Source organism: Aspergillus multicolor (genome assembly GCF_047715735.1).
Source record: "Aspergillus multicolor strain CBS 133.54 unplaced genomic scaffold BDW74scaffold_33, whole genome shotgun sequence".
NCBI classification, from domain to species: Eukaryota; Fungi; Ascomycota; class Eurotiomycetes; order Eurotiales; family Aspergillaceae; genus Aspergillus; species Aspergillus multicolor.
In genome coordinates, this window is record NW_027395984.1 from 179,756 (window position 1) to 194,535 (window position 14,780).

The 14,780-nt window shown below is 51.3% G+C and overlaps 7 protein-coding genes across 7 annotated transcripts; 4 read left to right on the top strand and 3 right to left on the bottom strand.

Moving 5' to 3' along the window:
* Positions 1-433: 433 nt before the first annotated feature.
* On the bottom strand, positions 434-1,474 carry BDW74DRAFT_87783 (uncharacterized protein). The gene has a single exon (XM_073733970.1). The coding sequence runs from the start codon at positions 1,302-1,304 to the stop codon at positions 714-716; it is 591 nt and encodes a 196-aa protein (XP_073579777.1). The 5' UTR covers positions 1,305-1,474; the 3' UTR covers positions 434-713.
* A 2,741-nt stretch (positions 1,475-4,215) lies between these two features.
* Positions 4,216-5,242, bottom strand: BDW74DRAFT_87938 (uncharacterized protein). The gene is made up of 2 exons (XM_073733973.1): positions 4,773-5,242; positions 4,216-4,655 (listed from the first exon to the last, which is right to left on the bottom strand). Exons 1-2 carry the CDS (start codon positions 4,911-4,913, stop codon positions 4,341-4,343), a joined length of 456 nt encoding a protein of 151 aa, XP_073579778.1. The 5' UTR covers positions 4,914-5,242; the 3' UTR covers positions 4,216-4,340.
* Positions 5,243-7,899: 2,657 nt separating this feature from the next.
* Positions 7,900-9,601, bottom strand: BDW74DRAFT_170426 (cytochrome P450; the record flags this gene model as incomplete). Its single annotated transcript, XM_073727170.1, has 6 exons — positions 7,900-8,059; positions 8,152-8,782; positions 8,834-8,963; positions 9,017-9,157; positions 9,205-9,235; positions 9,288-9,601. The coding sequence occupies 6 exons, from the start codon at positions 9,599-9,601 to the stop codon at positions 7,900-7,902; spliced, it is 1,407 nt and encodes a 468-aa protein (XP_073579779.1).
* Positions 9,602-9,694: 93 nt separating this feature from the next.
* BDW74DRAFT_87845 (uncharacterized protein) lies at positions 9,695-11,186 on the top strand. Its single transcript, XM_073733972.1, has 2 exons — positions 9,695-10,115; positions 10,186-11,186. The coding sequence occupies exons 1-2, from the start codon at positions 9,938-9,940 to the stop codon at positions 10,749-10,751; spliced, it is 744 nt and encodes a 247-aa protein (XP_073579780.1). The 5' UTR covers positions 9,695-9,937; the 3' UTR covers positions 10,752-11,186.
* A 1-nt stretch (position 11,187) lies between these two features.
* On the top strand, positions 11,188-12,593 carry BDW74DRAFT_87827 (sterol desaturase family protein). Its single transcript, XM_073733971.1, has 3 exons — positions 11,188-11,597; positions 11,646-12,317; positions 12,364-12,593. Exons 1-3 carry the CDS (start codon positions 11,456-11,458, stop codon positions 12,423-12,425), a joined length of 876 nt encoding a protein of 291 aa, XP_073579781.1. The 5' UTR covers positions 11,188-11,455; the 3' UTR covers positions 12,426-12,593.
* Positions 12,594-13,122: 529 nt separating this feature from the next.
* Positions 13,123-13,607, top strand: BDW74DRAFT_182156 (uncharacterized protein; the record flags this gene model as incomplete). The annotated part of the gene is made up of 2 exons (XM_073730187.1): positions 13,123-13,427; positions 13,478-13,607. The coding sequence occupies 2 exons, from the start codon at positions 13,123-13,125 to the stop codon at positions 13,605-13,607; spliced, it is 435 nt and encodes a 144-aa protein (XP_073579782.1).
* Positions 13,595-14,549, top strand: BDW74DRAFT_87982 (uncharacterized protein). The gene is made up of 2 exons (XM_073733974.1): positions 13,595-13,963; positions 14,017-14,549. The coding sequence occupies exons 1-2, from the start codon at positions 13,742-13,744 to the stop codon at positions 14,362-14,364; spliced, it is 570 nt and encodes a 189-aa protein (XP_073579783.1). The 5' UTR covers positions 13,595-13,741; the 3' UTR covers positions 14,365-14,549.
* The last annotated feature ends 231 nt before the right edge of the window (positions 14,550-14,780 follow it).

The following is a 14,780-nucleotide window of genomic DNA, read 5'->3' on the forward strand; positions in this document are numbered from 1 at the left end:
ATGATGTATATGGAAACATACGTGGGTAAGCTGAATAGACAATTGAGTCCAATCACTTGCGAGACAGCGGCTAATGTATATAGCGAAAAGATCTCTGCCGATTTCACGACTTGTTAGGGGATGATCAATGAACACAGCAGGGACCAGCCGCATCGGTCACTCGCTTGGTGGGGTAGTAAGGACGTGAGCTCTTCGTACGACCACAGATATGCGTTTATCTACGCAATCGTGACCGATCCCTTCTTCATTCAGTCGCTTGGTATTGCTGTGTGCCGAATCAGTGCGATGTCTGGCGGGTTCGGCACAAAGCACGACATGATTGAACCTGAGAAGCCCAAGCCATAATCCACTTTCGCTTGTAGAAGGGCAAGTTGCGGGTCATCCAATCCTCAAGAACGCAGCACAGACTGAATCCGTGCTCGTGAAGACATTAGACCTCTTCTTGCCGTCCGGTTCCGGTCGTTGAGAGGCATCAAGTTCTAGCCAAGTCCCAATGATTGGGCTATGTACTTGACGCTAACAAACGTCTTGCAGGTAAAAGTCTTTAAAGAGGCATCTATCCAAACGCGGAGATCGTTTACTCCAGACATGTTTCCAGTGGAGTGTAATCTGAAACCATTGCGTAGAACGACTAGCTTGACGCGTCTAGCTCTGCAGGCAGGAGTCGACGGGAACTCGAAAATTGGAGAGGCGGCGAGTTGCGGAAATATTTCTCACTCAGTAGTAGACTGTAGCTGAAGGTTTGGGTAGATATCGTTTGTAATTTTAGCAGAGAGTCTCGAGTGCTGCACTGGATACCGCGAGGCACCACAGCCATCCCGCCGAACCTCTGCAACGAGTCGAGCATCCAAGGAATGAAAAGTTGATTTGTACACCAACATCCCCTTCACCTGCTGGTCGGCGCCGTTGACAGCACCAAGGCCAGGATTCGAAATGAAAACGGCGAGGTGAAATACCGCAGCGCCTGGATTGACTCCCCAGCATCTTGCCTTATTTGCAATCTGAACGGCGTATGGAGGTTGAGCGTGGGAGGAGATGACTGTCCACCAATCAGATGGTACCGCGTTTGCCTCTTGCACGCCAGTGAGACGATGATGATGAAGAAGAAGAAGCACATCGCGGATGCCCTTGGCTTTTATTATTTTCGCTCCGCTGGCTGAAAGTGTACACGAGACTGCTCTGGTACTCAGCCTGGTGATCCAACTGGTGGTTTGCTGCTTTGTCGGAGCTTTGGGCTTGACCAGGGCCTTCTTCCTTTCGGCAACATGCCGCGTCCATTTCGCTTCGATTAGCGCTTGCAGCATGGAGTATCCTTAGGCAGAACGCACAGGCCAGATGACAGAAAGCATGTACAAAGGCGTGCACCAGTTATAGCGAAATTGACTGTGCTGCTAGCAGAGCTGAGATCTCCAATCGCTATGAAATGAAAAGGAGAAGTGGCGTGATCGGCCTGTCCAGCTGCACCTTCCTGAAAACACACTGTTCCACATCGCACGCCAACCAAGCTCGCGGCCGCGGATGAAGCACTGGTCTCGACAGAAGAGCATAATCAGGACTCGCAGATCGTAGCCGGGTTCAGGATCCACACGGGAGCACAAATGATACGGTACAGGACTGTTAAAGAAGTGTACGGCTGGCAGCCGGATGCGAGAATCTGTCTTTCCCAATGCGAGCGCCGGAAGTGCGGAGGGTATAATTGGTATGGTCATTGATCTTCGAATCAAGAATGAAGAGCTTGAGCATCTTCAATTTGTTCTGCCTGTCTTCTTGATCAAAACTGAGAACAATGAACAGCTTCGCCCTGTTGTCCTGCATGATACTCATCACCCAATGTCAAGCCTTGGAGTAGGGAACTGAGCGGCCAACGCGCAAGAACATGATGGGACGTGAAGTCATGTTGTGCGCATCGCTGAGTCAGAGGAAGATGTTAGACTGCGATGTCTTTCAATGCTTGTTTCAAAATTGCCTTGTTCGTTCATAGACGTAACTATAGCCCTTGAAGGCAGAGAAGTATGATGGAAGACGACACTATCCAGGTGCATTTGCCTTAGCAAGGGTGCTTTGACTTTGAAGCATGACACCTGACCCAGAACCGTGACGGGGATAAATACGGCGGGAAGGAAGACAATTGTATCGTCACGGGTCAGTAATCAAGTCGACATAACGGGAAGAGCAACCTGCTGGCAAGCTCCTCAACAAGCTTCAGAATCTAGCCGTTATAATCCCGTTTATAGGTGGCCAGCTTATTCTTCTGAACCTGCTTGGTCTCATTGGCTGGGACAAAGGACCGTGGACAGTGCGCAAACGGAACTTCATCCATCTCCTGGCAATTTATCTTAGCCTTAATCATCTGGAGCTAAGCTGCAATGGAGGCATGAGCGTCTTTAAGACGCTTCTGCTTCTCTAAAAGCTCACACGAATGCTCCTTGGCTTCCTAATGACGCTTGGCCTGACGACGCGCTTGAGAGGCGCTGAGATGGGGAGTTGGGGAGTTGGGGGCTTTTCGGTGCCAGCGGCCGCGATGTCTGAAGCAGTGTGAAGACCACCGTAATGAGTTCACGCTGAGTTGCACCTCCAGCTGAGAAGAACAGCGCATCGATATGTGCCAAGCTATTGACCGCGGGAGTAGAGACCTCGAGAGGAACCTAGTATTTGATTCGAACAGGGAGGTCCGCAAAGAGCAGTTGCTGAGACAGAAATATCCGCGGCCTATTGATCATGCTCAATCAGGTACTGGATAGTGGCAACACCAACATGTCGCAAGATATACCGTACTGTGGCCTCCGGTATGCTCCTCGACTTACGCGGCTCGTTGGGGGCACACTCTACAAGCCGCCTAAGCACATAGTAGCGATCTGGATCATTATCATTTGTGATCCCCAAGGCCAGATCCCAATGTCTATACGTGGGCTCTTCATCGACAATGGGGGCAGCGCAATATCCACTTTGCGGAGGGATCCGGTGGTGAGGTTCGTCGACATCGTAAGCTGGAAAATATGAAGGTGAGGGGTTGTTTGACGGGGCTGAGTTTCTCTCGGTTGTACTGCCGGTATAGCCAGGGGTTTGAACAAGCTCTTCGATGTTTGATTGAGAGATTATGTTCACAGAGATGAAATTTGAGGGTGCAGTGGACGAGGGTGACGATGCAAAGTTGGCGTCTGCCCTGCAAAAAGAAGGGCAGCTGCGATGGTCGGGGATTAATCCGCGAGGAAGACACAGGGGCAGTGAGAGTTAACCAGTGTTCGAATCAACAGCGGAGTGCATTTTCGTAGGGAAGACCATAGTTCCAATATTGGTTCCCGGTTTGGAGGACTTGTGACGCTCTTTTCTCGGTACCTTGGCAAAGGTCAGTAAAAGCTCTGATACTCTGGATGTATTTGTGCAAACGAGAGACTTTACCAGTGAAGAGGTGTTGTCTAGGTCTCCATGGCATATAGCCTCAAGTGCTTGTTAGTGGGATGCACTACCTCTGGAGACAATATGCAATTGCGTGAATGCTAGCATAACGGTGGGCATCGCTGACTTCGACTGACCGGTACACGTTATTGTTGGAATGAGCTAGCTAACTAGAACCAGAAATGCATTAGCTTCAAAACAGTTTCTTCTTGTGGTGCCATACCAACACGAGCTAGACACATACCTGTTATATAGAGGGGAGAGCAACCTTGCGTTTCCGCGATGTTTCCAGTCACCGTCGAGGTTCGAGAAGTAATATGCACATGGTAGCCGCATCCACAACGATGGGGCTGGAGAAACGTCGCTGCAACCCATGATGGTTGTTCGCATGATTACCCCACAAAGATGACGGCTAGCTTAAGTCGCGTCCAGACAGAGCATGGCAAGGTCCGGTTTCTGACACCTAAAATCGACGATACAGGAGAGATGGCATCACTTCTCGATCTGTCACTGCGGTATTTGGGAAGAAAGACCTGGTGTACGGACGGAAGTGCCGTAGCAGCGAGTGTTTTTCGCCTCTTCCACGGCCAGACAGAAATGCCGGGACAGGTGCACGCCATGCTCACCTGCGAGCCCTTTGCGCATTGAGTGCAGAAACGAGATCTAGAATGGCAGGGGGCATCATTCAGCTCACTGCTAATGCCAAACAAGTGGGTTCCAGAGTGACGGTACCAACGGCATCATTTAGTGTTTCCGAAGCGAGTCGATGGTAGGCGCAGCGCTCTCATTGTTCGATACCGAAAAGTAATAGGGAAAGCAGATGGTAATCAAGAAAGGACATCAATGCAAGCAACAAGACGCTTCTCAGAAATGGATCCATTTGGCGCCGAGGCCACGTCGTTTGCAGGTAATGAGGCGGCGATCCCGTATGGCTTCCACGTAGGTCAGAAACCCTTGATTGTTTCTGCATATAGGCGGATCTGAAATCCGTAGATTAAATTGGAATCGGGGGAACCTTGTTCAGATAAGCGGCGAGCGTCGAACAGTGAATATGTGGGCGTTGCGAAGGCCCGGCGATGTCCTTCCTGCGCTAACACGTTTGCCAGAACATCCAAACAGGAGACGGTATGTGACAAGAACATCTTGGGAAACAGGTTGCTGTTCGACAATCCTGCGTCAACCCAAAGACAGCAGCCACCAAGTGTATCGGCCAGTGATGCGGAGGGGACATATGAAGGTAGCTGCAACAAGCACGTTATCTATGTATGGTAAAAACAGAACATTCAGCAACGTTGATAAACATAGAGTTGCATTGTGAAGAAAGCCAAATCATCAAATTATTCCAACACGATAATGAAGGGAAGGAAGTATCATACAAAGAAAGTCCGTGCTAGCGGGAGACAAACAGACCGTGCGACAGACTGACGAGATGTTGTGTAGCTGGGCAACCTAACTTCTCCATGGTCGTTTAAGATGATTTTGACAACGCTGCCACTGTTGTGCAGGTCATGACACATGGACTAGTCGGCGCCACCTCTTCGAATAGAAAAAATCGAGAATATCCCGCCCGAACACCGAACAGCAAAAGGACATGGCCGTTTGGGACACCACTCGGGCAAACGTGCTTCAAACGCTCACCATACACTGTCAACGGCAAATCTCAAGACATGGTAGATGAGATTGACGAGGCCGAGGAAAACGACGTTGATGAAGACACAGCATTCGAAAGAAGGCAAGGGGAGGAGCACGCATTCGGCTCGGCCATCCCTGTTCGGCTGCGACGTCTACCTCAATAGAAAACAGGGACAAGTCGCCGTCCACAAAGTCCGAACCCTCCGTCCTTCACGACAGATTTTCCGCGTTCTGTGCGTAAGGCCTTTGCGGATCTTGTTGCGACTGTAATCAAAGATAATTTTGAAGCATGGTCGTAATTATAGGCATCCGTGTATACGAGAAACCTGGTTAGCAGACCTAGCAGCAGTTAGCTTGCTATCCAATGACTCGGTACTCAGTAGCTAAGGCAACTCACAGGAACGGTGTCGAAACGTCGAACAACGGGGAGGTGGTATATACAACGTAATTGCTGATTCAAGCCGGGATGGTATAGCTGCAGTGCCGATAATAGGAGGTATGGCAATCAAGAAGTGAAACGTACGTATAGAGACAAGCCAGATCGTGGGGAAGCGAAAAACGGATGGTGTTCGCTCTTGTTCATTGCGAACCTGATGCTCAGCTAGAGTGCTAGCCAGACATAGGCTAGGAGTATGTCGGCGGGCGCGAGTCCGGAAGCTGTGGATTCGTGCAGTGAGGAGGTATATAGCTGAAGCTTATATACGCGCCCTATATATAGGAGGGTTTGCCAAGTTGCTTGTAGGAGACGAGCGACGTTGGGATTGAACCGGTGGAGCATAGACGCCGCGAACATGGATGTAGAAGGATCAATATGGTAGACGTAAATTCGATTCAATGAAGTACAATCGCACGAGCATGTACCTTCACATGTCCCAGCGCAAAGGGAGAAGACGTGTTGAGCTTTGCTACTGGTTCGAGGTTGAACTTCGACACGGCCGAACGAAAGAAAAGTCAGGGACGCTAATGCCTCATTTACTGCCGTGGAGGAGGCACTGGGGATTTGTATGCCTAAGTTAGTGCACAAGATCATCGAAAGCAGCATCAATACTGACCTGATCCGGGGCACGGCTTGCAACCACAAATACGACGCTGAGCGTCAATGGAGGGGAGGCACCACATTAGAAAAGTATCTGCGGCATTAGAATTAGAAAGCGAAGGCGAAGACGACAGGGCAACGCGTCACAAGCACCAAATACGTACATTCCATTCCTCCACAGTGCCAACTTCGGTTTGCAAAGTCTGAGGGACAGAACAACTCTAGTCTCGGACAGGACGCTGTCGAAGGACGCGCAGAACCTCGTCAAGGCGGTTCCGGAGCTCGGAGTAAAAACTGAATGAAATAACAACCAACAGAAATATCTGGATGTGAAGGAGCACGAAGTAGAGCGGGGTCAGGTTGATCTTACTGAGCGCGACAAGGTCAATCATGATGGGGGATGTGAGGGATTGTAAAAATAAAGATAGGATGGATGAGTAGGTGAGTTGGAGATGATGATGGAAAGAAAAGACAATTCAAAGATAAAGAGGGCGGCTCTTATATGGTCAACGAAATAGATGAATCTGCTTTGTCCTTTGGTACGTGTTGGGCAATGATGCGGCCACTGTCACGATGCCTGTTGGGGAGGCTGGATATGCGGTGACTCGACAAAACGAGAATGAGATCAACGGACCGAATAGATGCGAGTCCTCGCGAAACGGAGAAGCGTGAGCGAGGAGACGGCGTACGAAGCGCACGCACGTTCGGGATACGGCAGGATGGACATGATGCCAAAGTTGGACTTGATTGGTATGCTTCCTTGATGGAGTTGCGGATCTTTGGAAGCGTGGAAACGCATAGATTGCGCGCAGCCAGATGGACATGTGCGGATGCAGACATCCAGCCATTCCAAGGGCTTTCCTGCGCCACTGATAACGAACGAGCGACTCAGTTCAGCTTGCAGTCCAAGCTGGTGTCACACTCTCGCAAAAGCGGCGGTGCGGCTCCGTTTGGGTGCTTATTTTGGCCACATCAATATTAGGGTTTGGTTCGATCTAGGCGCAGTAAGCTAAGTGATCAATACCACCAGTTCAAATCTGTTTATCTTACAGGATGATCCGTAACATTATTTTCTTGCCAAAGTCCTTGGCCACGGTTCCAGGTTGACCTGGAGGATCCTCGCGGGTGCTATCCCTAGTCAAGGCCGAAGACTGAGATGTTCGTTGTTTGTTCCTCAACCCTGGTACACCGGAGCCAGGCTTGCTCTGCAAAGAGCTTAAACTCGTGGCGTAAGAGGATCCCTGTCTGTTGAGCGGCGTTCCGAACGATTGGAAGCATTCCAGCAAGGTATCCCTGCACGGCCGAAGAGGCAGCGTTTGATCCGCCTCTGAACTCTGGCTTGTATGTTACACCGAGCAGAGACCCGTTCGTGTTGCGTACGTCTTGCAGCTGCTAAGATTGAGCATGTTGTAGCCTGCTGTAGAGCTCCGGCTCCTCATCCCCGCCGCCGACGTTGTACCAAAGGACGAGGTTCATGTCCAGCAAGGGCTGCGCTTGAACTGTAGGGCCAGTAGCCAGAACGCCGATATTTACCGATGCGCCGCCGTTGGGGGTCGCACAGCATATATGCCACTTGTTCGAGTACCCTTGATTTTAAGTCGATGATGGTTAGTGCCTAGGTAGGTCAGCTAGGAGAGTACAGCGGCGAAATTATGAGCAGGAATAGTTGCAAGTGGTAGGATCACGGTTCTAACAGGTGGAATAGTATTCCAAAGCAAGTGGTAGCAAATGTTCGATTCAGTGATATTCTCGATTTACCTATTCAAAGGGCGAGATGAACCTATACGACCAGCGCCGAAGCTCAATCGAGCAGTTATCCCAAGTCGTCAAGCAGGTCACCTCTCACTAAACCTCAACTTACACGTTTGTCCCTGCGGCCTCGAAGAGATAATCTGGTCATCAATGTCCATGCACCCACACATATCCTCGGCGATCGTTGTACGGAACCGCGAGTACACCTCTCGCAGGAGAACCTTCATCTCGACCATGGCCAAACTGCAATGATCGTCCAGCGTCAGTAATTGCAAAAGTGCAAACTACTCTCACGAAACATGCATCATGCTCATGCAAGAAGGGAAAGTACTCACTTCCGCCCCGTACAACCCCTGCCACCCGTCGAAAAAGCAAAGAACAGCCGGCTCCGCTCAGCAGCCCCTTTCTGCTCCAACCACCTATCCGGATTAAACCTGTCGGGTTCCGGGAACATGCCCTCGTCGAGTCTGTGCACCGTGTACGGTTGACAACTCACGATCGTCTTTTCCGGGACGAAGTGTCCGTCGATCGTTCGTCCTCCAGCCGGTACGTATCGCGGAAATGACATCGGGATTGGCGGCGCACATCGTAGGGCTTCTTTGACGACTGCGTCGAGGTAGGGTAGCTTATCCATCGGCGTACCGGAACTGGCTGACCTCAACTCTTCGTATAGACGGTCCTGAAAACGGATATTCTGCGGTCGGGAAAGCTCCCACATCACAAAGCACAGGCCGTCGCCCGTTGTGTCGATACCCGCCGCCATATGATCCTTGCATTCTGCAGCGATCTGTGCATGATTGAGCGGGGAGTCTTTCCGGGCTAATTTGGCGACGAGGCTATGCTGGCTGGGCTGTTGTTGGGCGGACATCCTCAGGACGTACTCGTTTGTCATGGGCGAGCGGCGCGGGATTAAGCATGATGGGAAGTATGGGGCTAGAGCTGGGAGGTAGTAATGCAGGAGGTTCTCTGTGTTTGCTTGTTAACGGTGATGCAGGCTACGAAGGGAGAGTAACGAACTCTGCAGACTCTGGTGGTAGGTGAGCTCCTCCATGATTTCAAAATCTTTCTCCGAGTCGAGCGAGCGTAGTCCTCCCGGGCTGAACATGAAGTTCGTCACACCGTCGAGGGCGAAGCAATGGAGCCATACCTGCAGGTGCGTCGTCAACAAACGGTGAAAGTAGTCCACGGATGGAGGCATACGTAAACATCCACGCTCTCGGCCGACGCAATGCATCTCGAGACGAAGGCTCTCGCCCGGTCTGCGATGGCCGATACGTGCTCATCGCGCAGGATATTCGTCATGGCGTAACGATCTGCGAGCTCGCGTTTGCGCTGGCTATGCTGGATGTTGTTAGTTGGTGCATTGGCTCGGGACATTTGGAACTGACGCTCTGCTTGTCGAGAGTCGAGAACATGGTCCTAATCGAATCAGCTGCATTGAACGATAAACCAAATTCTGAGGGCGTCATACTTGATGCCGAACTGACGAAACAAGTCATACAGCTCCGTTTTGTCATAGCCACTGCCGCCAGACGCGTAGATCTCTCGGATCGCTTCCAGACTAGCGAACGAGACCTCATTGGGCGCTATGCGGATAGTTGTCCCGTACTTCTTGTGCAGACCGTGAATGTATAGCCGTCTGTTCGAAGTGAACTCGTGGTACTTGAGCACCCAGCTTGTGAACGCGGTATACCATGGTCCTGGGAGCTTCGCGATGGGCGATCGGAGTCGTTGGAGAAAGAAGACAGTTACTATGAGTCCAGCAACTAGATAGAGAGTCAGCATTTTGACGATTGTGAGACATAACTTTGCGATTACTCCCCATGAACCAAGGTCTTTTTAAAGAGGTAGTAGACGACATGGTGAGCGCGATAAGCAACTCAGCCTCCGGACCCTATCCCATCTCAAAGAGGAAAGTCTAAGAGATCAGGATTTGGAGTATCAACGGCATCCAATGATCTTTGAACTAATTTCCGCGATGCGATGCTCCAAATGTGCGGGGAACCGATAAGGACTCGGGAGTTGTGGAGGTTGAGATACCGTAGAAACGAAGATGACTGAATCATGCGCTCATGAACCTAAATCTCCCTTCCCTACCTCCCAACCACTGGCAATATCAAAATGACAAAACGACTCTCAACCAGAATCTCCCTGCGATGGCCGCCCGAGCCCGCCTTCGAAAACACCGACACGCTCGTCCTCTCCGTCGGAAACTGGTACGTCGATCTCCGGGTTAACCGCGACACCGGGAAAATCGACTGGGCCATTGCGGGGGAGCGACTCCAGGATCGGAACTCGAGTATGTACTCCGTATACATTCCACCCTCCACCGTCCATGTTATATTAGAATGGAACCTAATTTCAACTAGATGAAGTCCTCTTCACGCACGAACTCGACTCAAGGAACGCCTTTGGCGTCGCGGACTGCGGCGCATTCTCCGCGCTCCCGAACGGCGACGATCTGGAGGTTGGGGTCATGCCGCGCCCTGATTTGCCGGGCGCGCCTGTGAGCGAGTACGAGGAGGTATGGAGGGAGCTGCCATTCCGCCGGATGACAGGACGCGAAAACGTGTCTTTTATTATGGAGAGCGCGTCGGAAGAGGTGCAATTGGAAGAGGGCAAGGAGAAGGAGGTAACTCGGACTTTTATCGGCGGTATCTGGGGGACTTATATCGCGCTTCGACAGAGACAGGTTCTTGTGAGGCCGGCTGGAGAGACGAAGATTGTTGTTAAGAGTGGTGGAAAGGTCAGTGCGAGGAGGGAGGACTTTGTTGGCGGCAAGTTCGAGGTGAAGTATTCGCTGGGTTCCGAGGCGGATAAATTGCCTACGCGTGACGATGTACAATTCTCATCTTCGGACGGTGCTCCAGAAAAGATAGTGGTTTGTGGACAGGAGTATATCGTTCGCTCGTGGGAGCTCTCAGATGCCGAATGATGGGCCGATGCACGGCTCCACCGCTGTTTATCGAAAAGAGGATTCTTAACCTCTCGTAGCTTAGGCTTATGTAGATGGATCATAATGAATAGAATAATCGATCTTTCTACCTTGGTAAGACTAAGAAACCGCCATGTTCTATTGCGCGGTTAGCTCTCGAAGCCGCCTTGGACCATACCTAAGTGATCGACGTCCTCGCACGAGTCACAACCGTGATATATATCTCTGGCACTTCAAGAACCATATGATGATCCCAAGACAACAACACTAATATCTTGATCTATTTCGCTTTTGAATGTCTAGATTGGCATGTTCAAGGATGAGCGACAGGCTAGTTATGCAGTAGAAAATCATATTGTCCCGCTACGAGAGGCCGGCCGATTGTGCGGTATGGCGGATTCTACGTGTTCGAGCATCCAAAGTGAAAACCCTAGGCAGCCGCAATCCGACGGCATGGTGTAGCCTGTCGATCCCGTATCGTACGTGAACTACCCCTATATCCACTCTAATTTATCGCGCATGGATTAGTGTGGCGAGGTAAGGATCCGGCCTGAATCCGGGGTGGTGTGTTTGGATCAGACCATACCCGGGATTTGGCTGAGCCCAGACACCGCAGGTACAAAACCGGCTCGAAGCTTCCGGGCCAGGTACATGAACACGAACATGTTGCGCCTTAAGAGCCTCACGAAGTGTATCACATTATCATGGCAAACATTACCCTACCTTCTGGCTCGCTGTCGTACCCTGAGCTCGTCCATGTGGCCAAGCAGGATCCGAGCCTCTCGTGGCCGGAGCAACTGTGGTGGGCGCACTACACGTTTTGGAATAATGATGTCCTAGCGACTGGTAAGCAGACCTTTGTTAGCAAAGGCGCTTGTTGCTCATAAACAATAGGGGTCATGACCTTCCTCGCCCACGAACTCATCTACTTCGGCCGTTGCCTTCCCTGGATCGTTGCCGATGCCTGTCCGAGCGTGTTCCGTCGGTTCAAAATCCAAGACAATAAGAGCCCATCGTTCGAAGACCAGTGGACGTGTGTCAAGTACATCCTTGCCATCCACTTCATCGTCGAATTACCATTGATCGTCCTCTTCCACCCGATGATGGAGGTCTGCCATGTGAAATACAACCTGCCTTTCCCACAATTTTCTCTCTTCGCCGCACAAATCGCCCTCTTCTTCTTCGTCGAAGACACATACCACTACTGGCTGCACCGAGCGATGCATTGGGGTCCGTTATATCGTTCGGTCCACCGCATCCATCATCAATACTCCGCGCCGTTCGGGTTGACCGCCGAGTACGCCAGTCCGGCCGAGACGTTCTTCCTTGGACTTGGCACCATCTGTCCGCCGCTTATTCTGGGGTATTTCACTGGCAACGTGCATTTGGTAACGGTGTTGGGATGGATGGCGTTGCGTCAGTTGCAGGCAATTGACTCGCATTCGGGATACGACTTTCCATGGAGTTTGCGGCGGATCATTCCATTCTGGGGAGGTTCCAGCGCCCATGATGACCATCATAGGTACTTCTATGGAAACTATTCCAGTTCATTCACTCATTGGGATGGTAAGTTCCGCGTATCTCGTTGTGCAAATCGTGCTGACCTTTGTAGTCTTGATGGGCACCGTCGCTGGACCGAGGGGAAAAACCATGGGGCAGAAGAAGCGACGCTGAGGGCGAGCATTGGAGGGTAAAAGTTTTTGACTGTCGTCATGAATCTAATAATCTGTACATAGTAATGTTAATATTGATTGAGCAACAATGCGATCAGGAGGATGTGAAATAAAATAATGAGCGCAGTCGGTGGCTAGGTAGCAATGACGATAGATTGAATGTGAGGAATGCGATGACAACGCAGATATGAGTCAAATGCCTGGGACTGAAAAGAACAAGTAGCTGTACCTGACTAGCAGGGAAAATATAGTGGCAACCAAGGTACTTGTACTTCGTCCCCTGGGTCAGTACTTTAGCCACACGCCGGCAAAGGATCCCCAGCGCATAACTCGCGGCTAGACGCCCACTAAAAGAGGGTCCGGAGATTTAGCGCCACTGCAGCGGACTTGACAGCTTGGTGCTTCACTCGTCCATCTTTCAACCATCTCCTCAGCCGTATGCAATGACAATGTGAGCTGGAGGTTGTCCACGACCGAGATTTGAGACAGGTCCTGCCTGGGAAATGACGCAGTGCGGTCGGAAATACCCGGGCTCCGCGGTCGCCAATGGCCTGCACTGGAGGTCCCCGAGCCCGGTCCTTTTGTTTGCTTGGAAAAGAGCAAACAAAGCACTTTCTCCTCTTTTCCCTCCCCTTTGACCTTTCTCACGGTAGCTCTTTTTGTGTCTACTTGCTACCTTGTATCTTCGATCTACGACAATGGCCAATTCTACTCGGAGTATGCGAGTTCTTGTCTATGCAAGAGTGTCAGACATACCAGGACATCCCCAAGCAAGACACCTGACTCTGGGCTCGCTGGTGTCTCGGCATCTGGGCCGCGATTTTAACGCCAATATCCGCCCGCCCATCTATGACCATGTCCACATCCCAGCCGATTTCGACTCCGAAAAGCCGCTCGAACGGTGGTTTATCTTCGATCTAAACGTCAGAGAAGCTCTACCTCGTAGCGATCTATTACAATTGCCGCATCTTGTGTACTTCGCCAGCCGCCAGGGCGATCAATGGTGCGTTGATTCAACTTAATGACACGAATCAAGTGGCTAAATCACAACAGGATATTTCTGAGACGCGACAACTCAATTGAAAAAGCAAAATCAAAAGCGGCTTCGTTCGCTTGGGGCGGACGATCGGAGCAGAGGCTGTTCGCTGAATTGAGGGCGGAAATCAGCCAAGACGTCTCCTGATTGTTGCGCGGATCGTCTCGACCCCGGCCCCGCCTCATATTTTGTCAGGGAGTGTCCGGCGGCGTGTCTCCTCTGCACGACGGGCACTTTTCATTGTCCTTGTCTTCCTGCCAGTCCCAGTAATCCAGGCGTTGATGAGGAGGACAAGTCAATTGGTTCTGAATTGCGGACCGACATCTCGCAATGTATACGGTTGCTTCGTGGCCGCAGACCCCAAAACGCCCCCGAACGTTGTTGCACATCTCTCTCTTTTCAGCAATGTTGCTAGACCTGTCTGCAGCGGTTTCGCGGCTCAACGGCTGGGCGCGGAGACGAGTGGAACGACCAATAGGGCGGAGTCTGGCCTAGCACCCGTTATATTAAGACTGGATTTTGGTAACGGTCCAAGCGGGGAATAACATTACTATACCTCAGATACTCAACGTGTTGCTCGGAGCTGTGCAATAGTCTCTTCACACGCCGGTTTTCAACATCAAGGTGTCTGGGAAGGATGTATCAGGCAGATCTCTCCTTCAACCTTGGTGGGCAGGTCGGCGACCATATCATGGCTGGCAATCGCATCATCGTTAATGCTCATTTGACTAGACCGCAGTGGATGTGGCTCATAGATGACAGCGCCGACTGGACTCAGCCTAACAAAGAAGTGCGTCTGTCCGAGCGCAGCCGTCTAGACTGGCTCCCGGAGATGCATATAATTCATTTGAGTTATCGCCGCTGGACAAATCAGATCCACGCGGGCCTACAAGCGAAGGCCTGATTGGATCCAAAGGTCTGCTCGAACCAAGATTTTCCTTTATCCGGACAAGCTGTAAGATGTCTAGCACCGTCGCAGCCGTCGCAGCCCGCGCTAGCGGGGCCCTCATTGCGCTCAGGCTTCATTTAACCAAGACTCCGGAACATGGTTCAGACAGCTTTTTCTCAGGCTGGAAGCAATGTTTGCTGCAGACATAGTCATACCATGGCAGGATGGTTTGCGCCGGGCGGGAAAATCGCTGGCCGATAGCCGGTTCCCGTGAATAGAGCCCACACGGGAAAGATATGACTTGCACTACGCTCGAAACATTTGTCCGTGCATATGGGCCGGAGACAGCGGTTCATCGTTTGATTATAGCATGCTTCCCCAGTGATGAGATTGGTAGAGGGTCCACACTCGTCACAAACGCCACCAGCAAA

Excerpts from the sequence above, each read along its gene's own strand:
- BDW74DRAFT_87938 (XM_073733973.1), bottom strand. The coding sequence starts at position 4,913 with ATGTGTCATGACCTGCACAACAGTGGCAGCGTTGTCAAAATCATCTTA. Across the intron at positions 4,656-4,772 it reads CGCTAGCACGGACTTTCTTT|ATAACGTGCTTGTTGCAGCT; the intron begins GTATGATACTTC and ends TACCATACATAG.
- BDW74DRAFT_87827 (XM_073733971.1), top strand. The coding sequence starts at position 11,456 with ATGGCAAACATTACCCTACCTTCTGGCTCGCTGTCGTACCCTGAGCTC. Across the intron at positions 11,598-11,645 it reads TAATGATGTCCTAGCGACTG|GGGTCATGACCTTCCTCGCC; the intron begins GTAAGCAGACCT and ends CATAAACAATAG. Across the intron at positions 12,318-12,363 it reads TTCATTCACTCATTGGGATG|TCTTGATGGGCACCGTCGCT; the intron begins GTAAGTTCCGCG and ends TGACCTTTGTAG.
- BDW74DRAFT_87845 (XM_073733972.1), top strand. The coding sequence starts at position 9,938 with ATGACAAAACGACTCTCAACCAGAATCTCCCTGCGATGGCCGCCCGAG. Across the intron at positions 10,116-10,185 it reads ACTCCAGGATCGGAACTCGA|ATGAAGTCCTCTTCACGCAC; the intron begins GTATGTACTCCG and ends AATTTCAACTAG.
- BDW74DRAFT_87982 (XM_073733974.1), top strand. The coding sequence starts at position 13,742 with ATGAGGAGGACAAGTCAATTGGTTCTGAATTGCGGACCGACATCTCGC. Across the intron at positions 13,964-14,016 it reads AGTCTGGCCTAGCACCCGTT|CTCAGATACTCAACGTGTTG; the intron begins ATATTAAGACTG and ends ACATTACTATAC.
- BDW74DRAFT_87783 (XM_073733970.1), bottom strand. The coding sequence starts at position 1,304 with ATGCTGCAAGCGCTAATCGAAGCGAAATGGACGCGGCATGTTGCCGAA.